General features: G+C 42.3%; 1 protein-coding gene across 1 annotated transcript in view; it reads right to left on the bottom strand.

Moving 5' to 3' along the window:
- The window catches only part of GAS2L2 (growth arrest specific 2 like 2), a 93,264-nt gene that overhangs the window by 38,750 nt on the left and 35,384 nt on the right, over positions 1 to 19,130 (bottom strand). The window contains exon 3 of the mRNA XM_063953985.1: positions 17,893 to 18,137. Within this exon, the coding sequence (XP_063810055.1) occupies positions 17,893 to 18,137 (245 nt within the window). The remainder of the gene's footprint in view (positions 1 to 17,892; positions 18,138 to 19,130) is intronic.

Raw genomic sequence — 19,130 nt, 5'->3', positions numbered from 1 at the left:
GGTAGGGAGAACCCCCAAAAGCGCATATAATTAAGTAACAGTGAAGGGCCAGCAAGAGCTCCCAGAAAACCCGTCCTCTCAGTTTGCTGGCCAGGCCACGCCCCCCACAGACAGAATGTTAACCCACGGGGACTGTTCCCACTCATGGGTGTCCATGACACCCATAGAGTGGGAATAGAACCTGTGGCGAGCGCAGCGAACCACAGAGCCTGCTGCGTGGCGAGTGCAGCAAGTCCGCAAGGGTCTGTGTTGTGCTTGTCCCCCTGTCGGCATTCTGCTGCTGGGGTCGGTATGCTGACCGCCGTGATCCCGAGTACCGCTCCCACAGCCCCAACCCTTCTCTTTATGACTCTTTAACAATGCACTTTTCACTCCATCTTCCATCTCATGCCTGCACCTCTCACTCTCTCCTTCCATCTCTTACCCCTGTGCCACCCATTCCCTTCTTCCCCCTCTCACCCCAGCACATGAGTCCCTGCTTCCACCACTCACTCCCTCCCTCCATCACTCACCCAGCACATCAGTTCCTGCTTCCACCACTCACTCCATCCATCACTCACCCCAGCACATCAGTTCCTGCTTCTATCACTCACTCCCTGCTCCTCGCTCCCTCCATCACTCACCCCAGCACATCAGTCCCTGCTTCCATCACTTACTCCCTGCACCTCACTACATCCATCACTCAGCCCAGTACATCAGTCCCTGCTTCCATCACTCTCTCCGTTCATCACTCATCCAGCACATCAGTTCCTGCTTCCATCACTCACTCCCTCCATCACTCACCCTAGCACATCAGTCCCTGCTTCCAATACTCACTCCCTACACCTCACTCCATCCATCACTCATCCAGCACATCAGTCCCTGCTCCCATCACTCACTCCATCCATCACTCACCTGTAAAAGTCAAATTACTTTCTAACAAATATTTAAAATGCCAGCTCTAATTTATACTGTGGATGCCTGCGCATCTTATTACCATGTGCTATGAATGTGCGCTATACATCGCAAAAACACTACATCCCATAAGAGAAAATAATACACCCACACATTATCTGAGTTCCAAAGCTCATTGATGTATATATTTGTTATTATAAGGATATGTATTCAATATATCACAATGTACAGTATATATATATAGTTACATGGTTACAATTTATACAGCAGTTATTACAAACTAATTCACATACAGACACGTCCAGCAATACAATTACCATATTTTGTTCAAATGCTCCTCTCTTATGTGCTGTATGAAATATGTGTTGAATCTATCTTTGTGGCATGTCTGTGTCTGTGCATATGATACCATATATTGCTGTGCTCGCTGCGCGTATTTGCAAGCATAGCGACTCAATATGTGTGGAGTCTGTATATTCTCTCTATGTAATATTTTTTACTTCGACAGTCCACCTATTGGCAGTAAACAATAACTGCCATAAATTATTAACATAAGAAAAATATTTCAAACAATAATCGGTGACCTAGACACACGTATGTATTCATTTCGCAAATCAGACACTTGATTATATTTGGGGAAGACAGGGAGGAGGACGAGACATCCTCTATATGCACTCGGCGGCCACGGGACCACTGGTTGGGTGTGGGACAATAGTCAACCTATAGAGTATGCTGGAACAGTGTTATGGCCTATGATGTCTGATTTGAACGAACATTTCACACATACATGTACCTACGTCTTTGTACACTGATGTTCGGATTCGATTGAGGTTCTGCTGGGTAGAGGGAGAAAACACAAACAAATTGTGAAAGAGACATATAAAATTTTCATGATTTACATTCCTATCATTCCCTAAACATTGTTTCCATTTCTGGAACGTATGCTAGGTCTGTTTCATCATTGAACAAGGGTTATAAGTAGAGTCCTTCCTAGATAACATAAACCTTCGGAGTTCGGGGAGAGCCACTCATAAACCTTTCTTTCACATATATTAATGAGCTCTTTATCTGCTATGTGTGAATAGCCATTGTCTGATTGTTCCTGATTACCTCCCAATTTCCTGAAATTGGTGAGATTTAAACATACCAAGGATTTATCTATGGTACTGGTGGATCTTAAGACTAGGGGATCCAGTTATATTATATCCTTTGTCCACCGGTCCCCTCCCCCTTCCGTGTAATTCAAGTACCTCAGCTAACTCTAAAAAAAATATGGCACTAATCCTTCATCTTTTTGTCTTAGAAGTACCTGTGAGCACATCCAACATTCCGTTTTGTTTAAGACCTTACCCGCTAGTGAGTGGTAATCACTCAATGGATGTCTGTCACCTTATTGCTAGACTGACATCTCTGGATGCACTCATCTTCAAATATGGGATCACAATAACTACAAAATACAGTATTCCTCAGACAATAGCCTATCACGTTACCTCCGAACTCCGTAACTACTAGACCTTTGATTTTTCTCTGGCTTTAACAAACTAATAGGCTAATCCTGGGATCCTATAACTAAATCACTCCTTCCTCCAAAACCAGTTCCAGTCCCACACTCGACTCCTCATGAAAAACCTCGCAAAAATAGAATGTCCTGAAAAAAATGTTTGTCAGCGGGAAAAAGGAAAGAAAAAAATAGAACAAAACAAATCTTGTCCATAGCAAATCAATTACAATGAGTGGTCTTTCTGTAATCCTTTAGCACGCTCAGGTAGTGTTCAACAGTGCCGCCTCTCAGTCTTCACGGAACAGAGTCTCTGGTGATACTTTTGCGATCTCACTCCATTTACGAGTTCCTTCCGGACTACCGACTTTCCTGCAATGGGAATCGTGGACCCAAGTCTCTCTCTCAGCTACTTTGAACGGGATAGTGCTGTCAACAAAACTTGGTATGGTCCTTCCCACCTGTCTATTAGGCAACCTGAGTGTAAGAACAATCACACAGTCTCTTGGTTCACAATCAAGACAGTTAGTATTTGGCATACCAGGAATCAACAGTTTCAAGTTATTTTGTCAAGTTCTCAAATGCTGGCTCATCTCGATAAGGTACTATACTGTCACCACATTGGTATATTTCTGATCATTGTGCGGATCAATCATGACATGAGGTTGTCTTCCAAAAAAACACAAAAACAAAAACAAAAATTTCTAAGAGGGTGATTCATTAAGTGAAGATCTGGGAGTGGTTCCGATGCTACCTAATACTAGTGGCAGTGTCTATGACCACAATAGTCCAATTTCAAGCTTTGCTCCTACTCCTAGGTGTACCATTACCTACACACAAATTTCTGCACAATTTTTTTTGCGGTAAACACAGCAGCATCCGTGGCGGCAGGAAATGCCTCTACCCAGTTTGAGAAAACATCAGTGCACACCAATACATAACAATAATTCCTAAAGGGTGTTAACTGTACGAAGTCGATTTGTATTATCTGAAAAGGTCTGTCTGCAGGAGGGATATGGGATGGCCCTGTTAGTACTACCTTACCAAATGTTCTTCCTCATGCAAGTAAGACAGGTCATTGCTTTCCTGCTTGCCTGAGAAGAGAACCCTGGTACACGCCAGTAAGCTCTTACCAATTTGCACATACCTTCCTTACCCTAGGTGAGTCAGACCATATGCCGCCTCAGCTAGGCTTGGGTATACGTCCTGGGGGCCACTGGCTTACCTTGTCCATCTCTCCAGAGTCCTGGGGACTCCTAACCATACCCCTTCGACTTCCAGACCTCCTTTTCCTGTAGGGAACACAAATTTGTATCTTAATTTAACTGTTGTGTGTTTGCAATGTAGAGTACCATGAGTATAACTAAAAAAAGAAAAAAAAAAAGAAAAACACATATCTAGAGGAGAGAAAGAAGAAGAAAATATCAGGTCTGCGTTTACCAACGGCATATCAGTGTCTATAAAAAAAATTCCCTTCACCAGTATTCTCATCCTTCCTCCACCCTTTGTGCATGACAAGGCACACTGCAGTAATACTGGTGTCATTGTGCTGGTGAGATATACTGGGTTCGGACAGAACTCTGAAGGACCAATTAGGCATGTAGTGTTTGAACTGTAATCGGGTCCATGTATTGTACCACCCTGTGTGAACGCAAAAGATGAAGAGGAAACTGTGGAGAAACAGAATAGAGTTGGTGACAGATAAGTTTGTAGAGGTGGAAGGGATTTTATTAAAATGACAACTGGATTGGGCACTACGGGGAATTGATTACCTACTTTGTCTACCCCCCCTTAAAGCTTGTGCATGCTGTGTCACTACTGGGACTACTTCAGCCATCAATCCAGTGTCCTGTCCATCCTAAGTTCATAGGGAACCCGGTATCTGTGAGATAATTTCCTCTACCTGTGATGGACATGAATCTAGAACAGTGTAATGCAACATTAGTCTTTGAGGGTATCTAACATACCTTGTACTTCCTGAGCGGGAGTACAATATATGTATTTCATATTTAACAAAGTTTCTGTTACGTTAGTCAGGGGCCATTTCTGTTAGGAAAAAGAAGGAAAGGAAAGGGTTTAGCATCGTAGGGGCCCAATCATAACTTCAGCAGGTTTTTTGTCAAAGGGTAATGTTGCACTTCTTTCGTTCCTCCCATTTACCGAATTAGTGTTTACCAGTGATCTTATCCAGACGGAGAATTTTCTATTACTGCAAAAGACAAAAAAAAATGTACAAGCTTCTAGGTCATGCGAAGTATTCATTCAATCCTTCTCATCCCGTATTAAGGGTCTGTACATGGTCCAACAAACATTTCCGAGCTCATCTTGACTAGGGGTATTACTAGGAATGAATACTTCTTATATGGTATCTAAAAGAAATACCCGGGGGTTACCCTGTCCCTATCCGCTTTCCTACTGGCAAATACTATTGTGCGGACAGGTTTTTCTCCATTTCTGACGTTACTTTCTTGATTTTGATTTTATATTTGGGTTTTACTATATATATACTCGAATGACTCCATACTTATCAGTTCCACTGGTCTCAGCCACTTCCCCCGCAGGATACTGCTCTTCTTTTACCGGTTGGATACTCCTCTGAGTGCATGAGAAATGGCTGAAACCAGTCAGGTCGCCTTCTCCTCCTAAATAAAACTTCGACATTCATTAGTACATATATAGGTTACATTCATATTTTTCATATTTTTATTATTTTCTATAGTTTGTACGCTGGTTGTAACTGTTTCCACATCTACATATGGCGGTGTACTTGCTTTCTCTTTTTCTTCCTACTTGTTTATTGTTGCTACAAGTTCAGACAGTTCTTATATTTCCGTTCTTGTCTTATATGACTTTGGTTAGACATACTACCTGCAATACCTTAGGATCAAACTCACCAACCCTAGGGAATGATTCCCTATCTTCAGCAGTCATACGCACCCATTCATTGCAAAAAGCCTCCATGTGTGGACCATATTTCTCACACATAATAAACCTCGCTGACCCCCTGGGCCGCGGCTCTCCAGCCTGAACCCTGGCTATCAAACGTCCACCGCTTGTGCATTTGGATCCCATCGCAGACTTTTTGCTTGCTAACGCAATCCCCAATGCACAACACGAATAGACGGTGAAAGACACCTATCGATTTCACTCGCTCCTTCTCCGCTGACGTACCACGACTCACTCCAATAGTGACCACCGCGTACCCAGTGAGGACCCTATGTGGCTTCTATTCACTGGAAGTTTTAGGAATAACTTACCTTTTCCAGTGAATATCTACCGTTGAAGATTTTCCTGAGAGAGACCAGCGAAAACTTCCCTTTTTGCTACACACAAATCACGCTTGCGTATGCTCTACACGGCGCTAATGATACTACGGATTGCGCAAAAGCTTGCAAAAATAGTATCACATTGCGCCACGTATTGCACATACAAACGCACGGTCCAATCACACAGCGTATAGGTACTTGTTACCTATCCGCCCTACGACCACTGGAGTCGAATACACAAGCTGCGCTCCTCAGCCGGAGCGTAACACAAAACCTTTACTTCAATTCACAATTCTAAACTTCACAATGCACAATTCTATATCACGCTCCTCTGCAAATCTCCTCACGATTTGCGTATTTCTCTATGTATTAACGTAAGTCAGCCGCCTCACGCCACCAAGCCTCCGCTTACATAGTGTCACCTACGGAGTTCGACAACCGTTCACTCCTACTTTCACTCACTCAATTACAGTGTATATTCTTTTCTGTACAGAAAATATCACTCCCTTCGATTGATGGTTTTAACCCAGAGGCACTACCGTTTAAACAAAGTCTTACACTAATCTGCTTTTGAAATCGGATAGTTATGTGCTATTGTATTAAATGTATACTATCCCGCCTTTAATTGAACAACTATCGTGTGATTTATACCTTGCGCCCGCAATCCTACGCAACCTTGCGTAACCACGCGACCGTGCGTGCCTTTACGTCACGTGTGCGACCCTGCGCCACGTGCAAGCTCCTGTACTTTGTCCGTACCACATGTATAAACGTGCGATCACAACTCAATAAACCACACAATCTCAATAAATGTGAGCAATAAAACTACTATCGCTCACAAACACAACACACAATTTTTCCGTATAAACCTAAGTTCCCAGGCCGGAACTGCGTTTTGTGTTTTACGATTACACCCTTAATACACTATTTAAAATATATTCTATGGCAGAGGTTCTCAAACTCGGTCCTCGGGGGCACACACAGTGCATGTTTTGCAGGTCTCCTCACAGAATCGCAAGTGAAATAATTAGCTCCACCTGTGGACCTTTTAAAATGTGTCAGTGAGTAATTAATACACCTGTGCACCTGCTGGGTTACCTGCAAAACATGCACTGTGTGTGCCCCCGAGGACCGAGTTTGAGAACCTCTGTTCTATGGGGTATGTGCAATTCCGGGCGAATTGCGGTAATTTTTCGCCAGTTTTTTAATTCGACACAATTCGACCGTCGAATTCCGGCAGGTGGGTGCCGGAATTCGACATATTCAATAAAAAACGGATTCGACAGTCCCGCTGTCGAAAAACGGCCGATTTGACGGATTTTGTTTAGATTTTTAAAAATGTTAAAAAAACGATAAAAAACCCGAAAAAAAATTGTGTGGGGTCCCCCCTCCTAAGCATAACCAGCCTCGGGCTCTTTGAGCCGGTGCTGGTTGCCAAAATACGGGGGGGAAAATGACAGGGGATCCCCCGTATTTTAACAACCAGCACCGGGCTCTGCGCCTGGTCCTGGTGCAAAAAATACGGGGGACAAAAAGAGTAGGGGTCCCCCGTATTTTTTGTACCAGCACCGGGCTCCACTAGCTGGACAGATAATGCCACAGACGGGGGTCACTTTTATACAGCGCCCTGCGGCCGTGGCATTAAATATCCAACTAGTCACCCCTGGCCGGGGTACCCTGGAGGAGTGGGGACCCCTTCAATCAAGGGGTCCCCCCCCCAGCCACCCAAGGGCCAGGGGTGAAGCCCGAGGCTGTCCCCCCCATCCAAGGGCTACGGATGGGGGGCTGATAAAAAATGAGTTTTTTTTTTCTTTTTACCCCATTCCATTTAAAAAATAAATAAAATAAAAATATATATAAATAATACTTGTGCCTCCTAAATAGACAAACCAAGTACCTAATCCCTTCTAATATAAATAAATATGCTATTACCAATTAAAAAAAACACAAAAAAAACATGTTTTTAAAAATTTTTATTAAAATCCAGCCAGCAAAGTGTGGCGGATTGAAAATGACGAATTTACTGTCTAAAAGCACTGTTGTCGAATTTACAATCTTCAATTGAATATACTTTTGTCGAATTGCCGCATTTGTACCATTGCAGAAATGTCGAATTTGACAAATGTCGAATTTCAAAAAAGTTGAATTTGGAAAGTCCGTTTTTTTGACGAAAAGTACTGAATTGCATTGTCGAATTTTTTTTTGTGTGTGAAAATGTCCCGTTTTTCGACATTTTTGGGAATTAGACCGCAATTGCATATACCCCTATATAGCAAACAAATGTATCCGATTTCACACAGATCTATAATGACTGCAATAATCTATAATTGAAATGATATGATTCAGATTGGATAGCTATCTTGCAGAACATACACTGATATAAATATACATATAATTATAATAATATTATATATATATATATATATATATATACCATTTACTGCACTCCTATGAGACACCTCACCTCTTCACTGCCTCTAATTTGCATATCAAAGATATTTGCTTGCCTGTACAAGAAAGTAGTTACACAGGTGAATTTGCATTTCAATGCCTATCCTACCCTAGTAAACAGACTCCACAAGTCTTGGAAGAAACAAAAGGAAAAAAAACTCTTTTTTTTATCTGTGTGTAATTCTCTATAAATCAAGTATTCACTTATCTCACCATTTACTCTCACTAGGCCCAATTGAAACTATTTGTAATTGACTATGGCATCGGTTAAATAAATTCATTGGTAACTTAGAAATGGTGCTGGATTTGTAGATATGTGGAAACTTTGTGACAAAGGAAACTGATTGTTCTAACCAGACTGAAAACCAGCTATTTAGAAAGTGACCTTCCTAAAATGGCCACTGCTCCTCCCCCTTCCACATCCATGAGGCTTGCACAAGATGGTGGACAGGCCATGTGGATAGGCCAAAATGGAGGACAGACCATGCGGCTCCTTTGTCACAAAGAAATCACACTCTATACAGGCACCAAAAGTTACTTTAGGCCTGAGTTTAAAATTATACAAAATTTCTCAGCATGCTAACACAGCTATATTATGGCTATGCACCAACTTTTAAATGTACTTTAAATCTACTTAACAGATAAACAATCCAATCTGAATCAAATACAATATGACTTATTTGAACTTTGTTTTGCAACAATAAAAATAACACACTGTCCCTTAAATTTCATATCAGCGCCTCACTGATAACACAAAAAAACAAATGGCATGTGATTCGCAGTGGCAAACGCAGGATTTGCATGGGGGGGGTTTCCAGAACTGGGCGGAGCCAATCACGGGGATGCGGACTGAGGTGACTCAGTATATGCTGGGTCCGTAAAACTAGTGTGTCTGTGTGTGTGTATATATCTATATATATATATATATACACATATATCTACACATATAAATATATATATATATACATACACACACACACACATACATATACACATATACATAGCATATTAAACATGCATACATATATATATATATATGTACACTCACATACAGTACACATATATATACACACGTATATATATATATCATGTGTGTGTGTGTGTGTGTGTGTGTGTGTGTGTGTCTATATGTATGTATGTATATACATGTGTATATATGTATGCACATGGATATATATGTACTATAGTTAAAATAAAGTAAACTTTTATTGCACTTACAAGTGCGACCAGGAAGACAGCAGGCTGCAGAGGACGCTAGACAGCCATTAATAATACTCATGCAGCTAAAAAAAAAAAAAAAAAAAAATTTTTTTTTTTTTTTTAGTGGAGGGGGTTTCTGGGTGCTCGGAAACCCCCCCTGGGTGCGCCACTGATTCGGCAGCATCAAAATGCATCCATCTTTAGCTGGTAGATCACAGCCACATCTGTACAGTGAAATCATTAAGAACGTGATATCGCAGACGCAGCCCCCATCTGTAAAAGTCAAATTACTTTCTAACAAATATTTAAAATGCCAGCTCTAATTTATACTGTGGACGCCTGTGCATCTTATTACCATGTGCTATGAATGTGCGCTATACATCGCAAAAACACTACATCCCATAAGAGAAAATAATACACCCACACATTATCTGAGCTCCAAAGCTCATTGATGTATATATTTGTTATTAAAAGGATATGTATTCAATATATCACAATGTACAGTATATATATAGTTACATGGTTACAATTTATACAGTAAGCCGTAATTACAAACTAATTCAAATACAGACACGGCCAGCAATACAATTACCATATTTTGTTCAAATGCTCACTCTCCACTCCATATCACTCTCTCTCTCTCTCTCTCTCTCTCTCAGTAAAATCATGCAGCCACTGGACAGACAGCATCTCCACCATCATCTGGGACAAAAAAAGGCAGCCAGCTCTGTGTGTGATCACCTATACACTGAGTCTCTTGGGGGCGTGCACAGATCTCTTGTTATTAGTCTAGGGGAGGGAACTTTCTCATTCATGATGAGTCACTGGTCAGTGTGTGGGCTTTTGTTCAAGGTTGCTGGTCTCGGGTTTCCTGTCTATAACATGCTCCTTTGAGAATCCTTTTGTTCCAGTAAAAGAGACTTCATATTCCTACATTTAATCATAACTAATTGTTGCAATGAGCTACAACTTAATCACAGGCATCAAATGAAGCCACACATTAGTCTGGTTACTTCGATACCAAGCACGACATGCCCATCTTGCTCTGCTCCAATAATACACATACATGACATTACTCCATTATATAATTTGAAACCTTATGATGTCTGGCGCTTGATATGTTCAATTTATGTGCGGTATGAAATATGTGTTGAATCTATCTTTGTGGCATGTCTGTGTAAATGCGTATGATACCATATATTGCTGTGCTCGCTGCGCGTATTTGCAAGCATAGCGACTCAATATGTGTGGAGTCTGTATGTTCTCTCTATGTAATATGTTTGACTTCGACACACCCCAGCACATCAGTCCCTGCTTCCATCACTCCCTCCCTCCATCACTCACCCAACACATCAGTCCCTGCTTCCATCACTCACTCACTCCCTCCATCACTCATCCAGCACATCAGTCCCTGCTCCCATCACTCACTCGCTCCATCACTCACCCATCACATCAGTCTCCGCTTCCATCACTCACCCCAGCACATCAGTCCCTGCTTCCATCACTCACTCCAGCACATCAATCCCTGCTTCCATCACTCACCCCAGCAAATACTCCCTGCACCTCACTGCCTCCATCACTACACCCCAGCACCTCACCCCCCCCCCCCCCCCACACACACACACACATGAAACTTCCACCACCTTTTCTAACCTATAGTACTGCAGCCAACAGTATGTATTTACACAGGTGATGGCTTTTAGTTTCAGCAATTCTGAGTAGTGATGGAGTTCAGGGAAATGTTTACGGGCAGGCACGAATGGGTGGTGTACAGGGGCATGTCTATGTCAAACTCAGCGCCATCCTAAGCTTATTTTTTTTAGTAAGAAAAAAACATTTTGGTGCCCATTGATGGAAAAAACTTTCTAAAAGGACAGCGCACCACAAGAAGGGTAGTGGTCTCACAACAAAGGGGTGTGGTCACAAAATTGTACCCCCAAGGGTACAGGGCGATAGTGGGTGACAGGGAGATAGTAGATAGCTGATGAAACAGGGGTGACAGGGAGTTAGTTGGTGACTGCTGAGGCAGGGGTGGCAGCTATCCAGGTGTGTGATGGGCAGCAATGTAGTACCAACCTATGCTAAAATTTTCATGTTTAAGAAAGAGGAAGCCATGTTCTTTGAAAATACAGAACATTCGCCGCACATTATGAGTTAAATGCACTTCATAGATGATCTGTTCATACTCTGGGCGGGTGATAAAACCACACTGTTGAGAATGATAGATGAAATCAATGGAAGGGATTCCCCGATTAAAGTGACATTTCAATATAGTAGGACTACCATCCACTATTTGGATGTACAAGTGACCATTGATTCAAACCAACTACACACGAGGTGTTTTCCACGCCTATGTACAGGAATACACTATTACTATCTCCTAGCCACCATCCAAAACCATTAAAAGGGGCCTCCCCAAATCTCAGATGTTGAGAATAGCAAGGGTCTCAAGTAGTCCTTCTGTAGTGGCTACAGGCATTGATAAAATCATTGACAGATTTGTAGCACGAGGCTACAACTTGAGTCTATTAAGGAAACAAAAGCAGGACATTTTGACAATTAACAGGGGGCAACTACTACAACCTACAGAGAGGAACCAAGACACAATTATACCATGAAGGATGGAGTTTACCACAACCAGTCAGGTGGTTCAGCGTGCAAGCAGAGCCCTGCGGCCGATAGTTACATCTAACAGCGATCTCCATTCTTTTAAAAAGAAAAGACCAATGGCTTGTTATATGAGGGGACGTAACATCAAGAACATCACAGGGTTCAGGAAACATTCTGCAGAACCTCATTTCTTAAAGAAATCCCCTAGCTGATACAAGTGCCCCAAGTGCACCACTTGCTCACATATGATCACAGGGGCCACGTTCAAACATCCACGCTCATCTCGGATCTTCCTCATCAAGCATACCATCTCCTACCAGTCCTCATATGTGGTCTACATTATAATTTGCTCGTGCAACCTGTACTACGTGGGTAAGACCATTAGAGCTGTCCGCTAACGGATGGCATTACATCAATCATCCATTAGCAAAGCACTAGCAACTGGATCGGCAGGTCAACCAGTAGCATGTAATTTTCTGCAAGCTGCTCATCCCTTGTCAGCATTTAAACATATATTAATTGAACATGTACCATCATCATTACAAGGAGGCGACCAAAATGGACAATTGTTTAGGTGTGAAACCAAATGGATACACACCTTGAACACAGTCCATCCAAAGGGACTTAATGAATGTTACAACTGGAATGCTTTACTTTAACTTGCCGTCATTCGCAAGACAGATGTTCCCGTATGATAGTGATTATTACACCATGGATATTTATGTTGGGATTGTTCTCCATCTAGAACTGACTTTGGTGCTATGCTCTGCTAGATTTGATTGTCTTAAACGCATTAGAATGCATTATTTGCAGCATAATGATGACTATCACAATCGTGATTCCAAGTTATCTATGCCTATGCATTATTTCCACAGAACTCCGGGAGGACGCCGGGGAGATGGATCAGTGGGTCTGCAGTCGTTGCGGGGTAGTGGACCTAACCTATTTAGGTGAGTTATGATTGTTGTCTTTGTTTTTAACGGTGTTATCATGTGAACCTTGAAAGCGGTGCTGCGGTATCACACATGATAAATGTGATTTACTAAAACCATAGTTTGCATTTAAAACTGGAGTGCCGCAGTCTTTTCAGCTTTATATATGTATGTATGTGTGTGTGTATATGTATATATATATATATATATATATATATATACACACACACAGAGGAAGGGCAGCCTTTTTGCTGCACAGCAGAGTTGTGTCCTCCTATTGATGGGATACGCCAAGGAGATGCATTTCGAGAATTGACTAGCGCCCTCTGGATTTTTCTTTGTGTGTATTATGTACTATATATATATATATATATATATATATATATATTACAATAATAGAGAAAAGCGCTCAGATTATTCTTCAATACGCAATGAATAAGCATTGTTTCCAGTGTTTCCTTCTAGTCAGAGGGATACATATGTATATATTTGTGAAACACTCCTCATATATGACTGTCAGCTCTTGCCCAGTAAATTGTGTAATGTATAGCAAGTGAAGTGCAATAAAGAGCACCTGCTAGTGTTTTAAGAATGGTGAAATGAATCACCCTGTGAAACGTGAAAATAAAAAATATATGCCAATGACTTAGCTCGCTTAAAAAAATCTTCGGTCAAATGACCCATGGATGATGGAACATACGGAAAAAAAACAAAGAAATTCACACATAGTGCATACCGTTAAGGTTATATAGGCATAATAGCTCTTAATTAGGAACCAAGCTGGTTCCAGAAATACACATTTGAGCCAGCTCTATATAAACAAGCTTACAGTTTTAATATACATAAAAAAATTCCAGCAGCAAATGCAGGTAGCACACATACAAGATAAAACTTTAAAAGAGCTTATCTGTCCGCTATGGGAAGTCCTGGGTGTGTAGTAAGTCCCTGTTGTAACGCGTTTCGTTTTGTGGTTTAGGACTTCATCAAGGGGATGCTGAGTGGGGGACAGAACAGGATAGTTATAGCAAACCAGGAAGTCACATGTACATGCAGAACTTGAAATCACTTCCTGTGATAAGATAAAATGGGTTTTAAATCTAATTCATAAATAAACACGGAGGATTCTAGGGATAACAATCTATGTCTCAATTAAAAGAGAAAGAGGTGGAGATATATTGAACAAACTTTTGAAACGTGAGATGTTTTGGATATTTGAATTAGAAACACAGGCACCTCAAGGATTTAATGAAGGATTTGAGATCGCCCCTTTCCTATGAGATTATAACATCAGCGCCATTTCACTTCTTTTACACTCACTGCACGATATTGATCTTATTTGTGTTGATTCCACTTTCTATATATATTGTTACAACTGATTTTCCTCTTTATTTAGATGTGTTACCCGCCAAAATGGCTACCATCTTAAACTTCAAAAGGAAGACAATAAGAGAGACCTCATTCATTTACATTACTAACAGACTCCAAGAAAATGGAGACAGCTGCATTCAGGCCATGCAAGACACTATGCGCTCCAAGCTGAAGATGGCCGTGCATTCTAGGAACTGGAAGTGTACCCAGATTACAGCGTTTATACTTCTGCTTCTCCCAAAATGATAATATTCATCCAGCAGTCCCTACTTATATGAACTCCATGTGATGGACTAATAGATACTTATTCCCTATTTAATGTGAGCTACGTATAACGCCGGACCGGAAATTACGCGATCTCTGCGAATCGTGTCACCGGAAGTGACACTATGCGTTCCATAGTATGTTCCACAGCCATTTCATGGCGGATTACACACTGAACGCTACAAACATGTAGTTCTTTTAATTGAGACATAGATTGTTATCCCTAGAATCTTCCATTGTGTTTATTTATGAATTATATTTAAAAACCATTTTATCTTATCACAGGAAATGATGTCACGTTTTGCATGTACATGTGACTTCCTGGTTTGCTATAACTATCCTGTTCTGTCCCCCACTCAGCATCCCCTTGATGAAGTCCTAAACCACAGGACGATACGCGTTGGAACAGGGACTTACTACACACCCAGGACTACCCATAGCGGACAGATAAGCTCTATTAAACTTTTATCTTGTATATGTGCTACCTGCATTTGCTACTGGAATGTTTTTATGTATATTAAAACTGTAAACTTGTTTACAGAGAGCTGGCTCAAATGTGTATTTCTGGAACCAGCTTGGTTCCTAATTAAGAGCTATTATGTCTATATAACCTTAACGGTATGCACAATGTGTGATTTTCTTTGTTTTTTTTATCCATATGTTCCATCATCCATGCATTATTTAACCGAAGATTTTTTAAGCGAGATAAATCATTGGTTTTTATATTTATTTGTTTCACAGGGTGCTTCATTTCACCATTCTTAAAACACTAGTAGGCGCTCTTTATTGCACTTCACACACACATATATATATATATATATATACAGTATATAATACCCCGGGCATGGATTTGCATGGCATAATGTTGTCGTTTTGTGGGGCAAAGTACAGATGTGTGCGCAGATGTGTGGTGTACATGGGTGGATTGTCCTACTGAGGCAAATAGCATGCCTAACTTAGCTACAGTTAATGCCCACTGAATCAGTTATACTCATGGCTGCAATGTCCAGGAGCTATGGCCCCAAACCACTGATGTGTGCATGGTGTGTTCAGGATGTGTGGACCATTCACCCCTTAGGACCTGAATTTTCAACTAAGGTTTGCCATTGACCATCAGTGGATGCATGCCGGTATTAGATAGTGTTGCCATCAATGGCAGAGAACCAATGGTTCTTCACCATCGATGGTACTGATCCCCTTCCAGTGGTTCCCCCCAAGTATATTATCATATGAATTGGGGGCATGATTAAAAAGGACATTAATGTAACATAGATCCGCCGAGGAGCTTCAGTACAAAGTCTTGCGGGATAGTGATGTCACATCCCGCGAGACACTGTACCGGAGCTGCCCCCAGCTGCTGCCATGACCTGCCTCGATCTGCAAAGATGCCGGCACACAGCATGCCCGGCTCCCTGATCTCCCGTTCCCCCGCGCAGGTCTGCTGCTGCGACCAGACAGGTGAATTACTGGGGGGGGGGTGCTCGAAGTGATGAGACAGGTGAATTATTGGGGGGGGGGTGCTCGAAGTGACAAGACAGGTGAATTATTGGGGGGGTGCTCGAAGTGACAAGACAGGTGAATTATTGGGGGGGGGGGTGCTCAAAATGACCAGACAGGTGAATTACTGGGGGGGTGCTCAAAGCGGTCAGACAGGTGAATTACTGGGGGGGTGCTCAAAGTGACCAGACAGGTGAATTACTGGGGTGTGTGTGCTATTGGAGGCTCACGAGGGGGGGGGGGGGGGGTTGCATACATTTTTGTAATAGGGCCACCACAATTTAGTTGCCCCTGGGCCCCCACAACCCTTAATCTGGCCCTGCCCGCAGCCCTGTAATGCAAAGCTCCCTGAGCTCAGCACACCGCCCTGTACCAGCCTTCACCTCCGATGCAGAGCCGGCCCCATACATGCCAACACTCCCGCATTGTGCGGGAGGCTCCTAGTGTCCCACTGCCCCCACTCAAATCCCATTAAATCTACCGGATTCCCTCCCCCCCCCCATGGCTGAATTATGGACCGTGCAGGTCCACACCACACGCGATGAGGGTGGAGCTTGACGGACGGCACTGTATGGCGGGCAGCGCCACAGGCCAGCAGAGTTTGCCACCAATGATGAGCTACAGACGGTGATGGTGCAGGCATGGAAGCCAAACACCACCACAGCACTTCTCTCTTGTGGCAGCAGCAGCGGTGGAGCCTTCCCCCTTTCCCCTCCTGTGTGCTGGGATCCACGGCAAGTGATTGAGACATCAGGGTGGGGAGTGAGTGATCTTGGAGCTGGCCTGGTGTGCAGAATGGACAGTTCAGAGGCTACTGAGAGCTCGGATGAAAGGTTGCAGGAGGAGGAGACGTTGGCATGGCAACACATGGGGTAGGTGATGGTGTGCTGAGTGACGACACAGAGGGTAGGTGATGGTGTGCTGAGTGACGACACAGAGGGTAGGTGATGGTGTGCTGAGTGACGACACAGGGGATAGGTGATGGTGTGCTGAGAGACGACACAGGGGATAGGTGATGGTGTGGCTGAGAGACGTGGGGGGAGATGGTGTGGCTGAGAGAGTCAGTGGGCAGGATGTGAGTCTGGTGGAACCGCTGTTGTAGGATGCTGACCTTGTTAATATTCCTACACAACCAGGCATCTTCTGGACGATGTGATCTCCTACATGAATAGTGATTACCGACTGAAGACGCCATCCACCTTAGAGGATACATTTCTCCAGAGGTTCCACATTGTTAGAAACCATCATACAGGTAAGGTGCGTGTGCAATTGAAAAGAATGTTTCCATTGTGACGTGTCATGTCGGCACGTCCCATATTCAGTAGCCATGCCTCCTCTGATGTGTGACCACGCCCCCTCTGGTACGTAACCACGCCCCCTCTGGTGCGTGACCATGCCCATTTTTTTGCGCGCACCGTTGCTTCATTGGTCTTTTTTTTTGGGGGGGGGGAGGGGGCGCCATTCATAATCTTCCCCTGGGCTCCAAAAACCCTTGTTACGCCTCTGTGCAGAACACAAAGCACTGCGCCCTACAAGTCCAGACCTTTCTAAATGACCTCCGCTAAACTTATAATTTACAAAGTTATTAAATAATTATATATGTAATCTGTAACATGTGATGTCATAATTGTGATTATTTCATTATTCTGCACTTTAATGTGTTCACTCCATACTGTAACTGCTGTAATGCTCACCATATATTCTCTGGCACTTGTATATTCTGGTAAATTGTACTTATTCATAAACTGCACAGAAAATGCATCAAGGTGTCTTGATAATACATCTAAAAAATTCACTAAATTCACTAAATTTCATACTTTTTTTTTTTACTTATTCTTTTTCTTAAACCATGGTACAGAAATATAGTGGTAAAAATAGATGTTATTAATTTATAACTAAAATATTAACTCACCATTTGGTCTAAATTCTTAAAGTCACAAAGTTTTCTTTGGCTTTGTGGTTTAGGGACTGGGATCTCCACTGGAGGCAGCTCTAGTTCCTCCCGAATCTCTTCCTCAATCTGCTCCTCCATCTGAATAAGCATGGGGGCACACATACCAAAGCGAGATGCCCGACGAGCCACTTCTAGCAGGCAAAGAATGAAGTTTTTCTCATTTTTCCGTAAAACTAGATCTTCTGTTTCAAACATCAGGACATCTAAAGATGATCAAATATGTCATGATAATGGTCAATTAGGATGGACAACTCCTAAAAGAAGACATCAGGTGCAAATAAGCAGAATTAAGATTAAGGTTTACTTTTAGTAAAACAAATTTACTTATAAAAACAAAGATTTTCCCTCATTGGTCATTGCTATCCTTTCAAGTCCTTGATGACTGATGACCTCATAATGGGTTTCTATGATAATTAGAAAACAGGTTTGTGAGAGGTGGGGTATCTTTCCCAGATTTAGAAAAATATCACTTTGCTTGCCTACAAAATTAATCCAGCAATTGGTTTGATCTTGAATCACCAAAACCTTTTGTTGTGAAAGAGAGAGACTTTATGCGCCCCTTTGACCTTCCAGATATGTTTTGGCTACATAGATCTGCTATTCCTCTTAGGTCAGGACCCTGTAAGGCAGTTTAAGCTACATTGCTAGCATGGCATACTGTAAGTTGGTGTCTCTCATTGAGGACTTGTCCTTACCCACTACAGCTTTGTCTTTAGTGACTATAGTTAACTTAATACCAGACTTGCACCTATAATCTTGGGCCAGAGGTGGCCTTTCTATATTGGGTGGTGTCCTCCTAGAGGATGGCTTGGTGCCCTTCTCTCATCTCCAAACAAATCATGCTGTTCTAAAGCAAGACTTTTATAAATGTCCCCAACGGCTACATTGGTAGCAGAGCTACCTTCCCACGCTACTAAGAGACTCCCTTTTCTGCTATTTATCTTATTACAGTTTCAATCCTCTTATCATATAGGGGCTATTACTTGGTGGTACTGCTATCAACAAATGGATGGTAAAAAAGAGAAATTGATGTCTCAAATTAAGTGAGAAAAGGACCTCTCTATGACTCTTTCCAAGTAAACATTAAAACATAGATTCTGACGGCAGATTAGAACTACTTTGTCCATCTAGTCTGCCAGGAAGAATGGGAAATTATATTTCACATCAGTTTCACAGTCTCCAAGTGCATTAATCAC

Source organism: Pseudophryne corroboree, chromosome 2, assembly GCF_028390025.1.
Source record: "Pseudophryne corroboree isolate aPseCor3 chromosome 2, aPseCor3.hap2, whole genome shotgun sequence".
Lineage (NCBI taxonomy): Eukaryota > Metazoa > Chordata > Amphibia > Anura > Myobatrachidae > Pseudophryne > Pseudophryne corroboree.
Note: the sequence above shows the minus strand (reverse complement) of the source record. Positions and strands in the feature narration are given on the sequence as shown.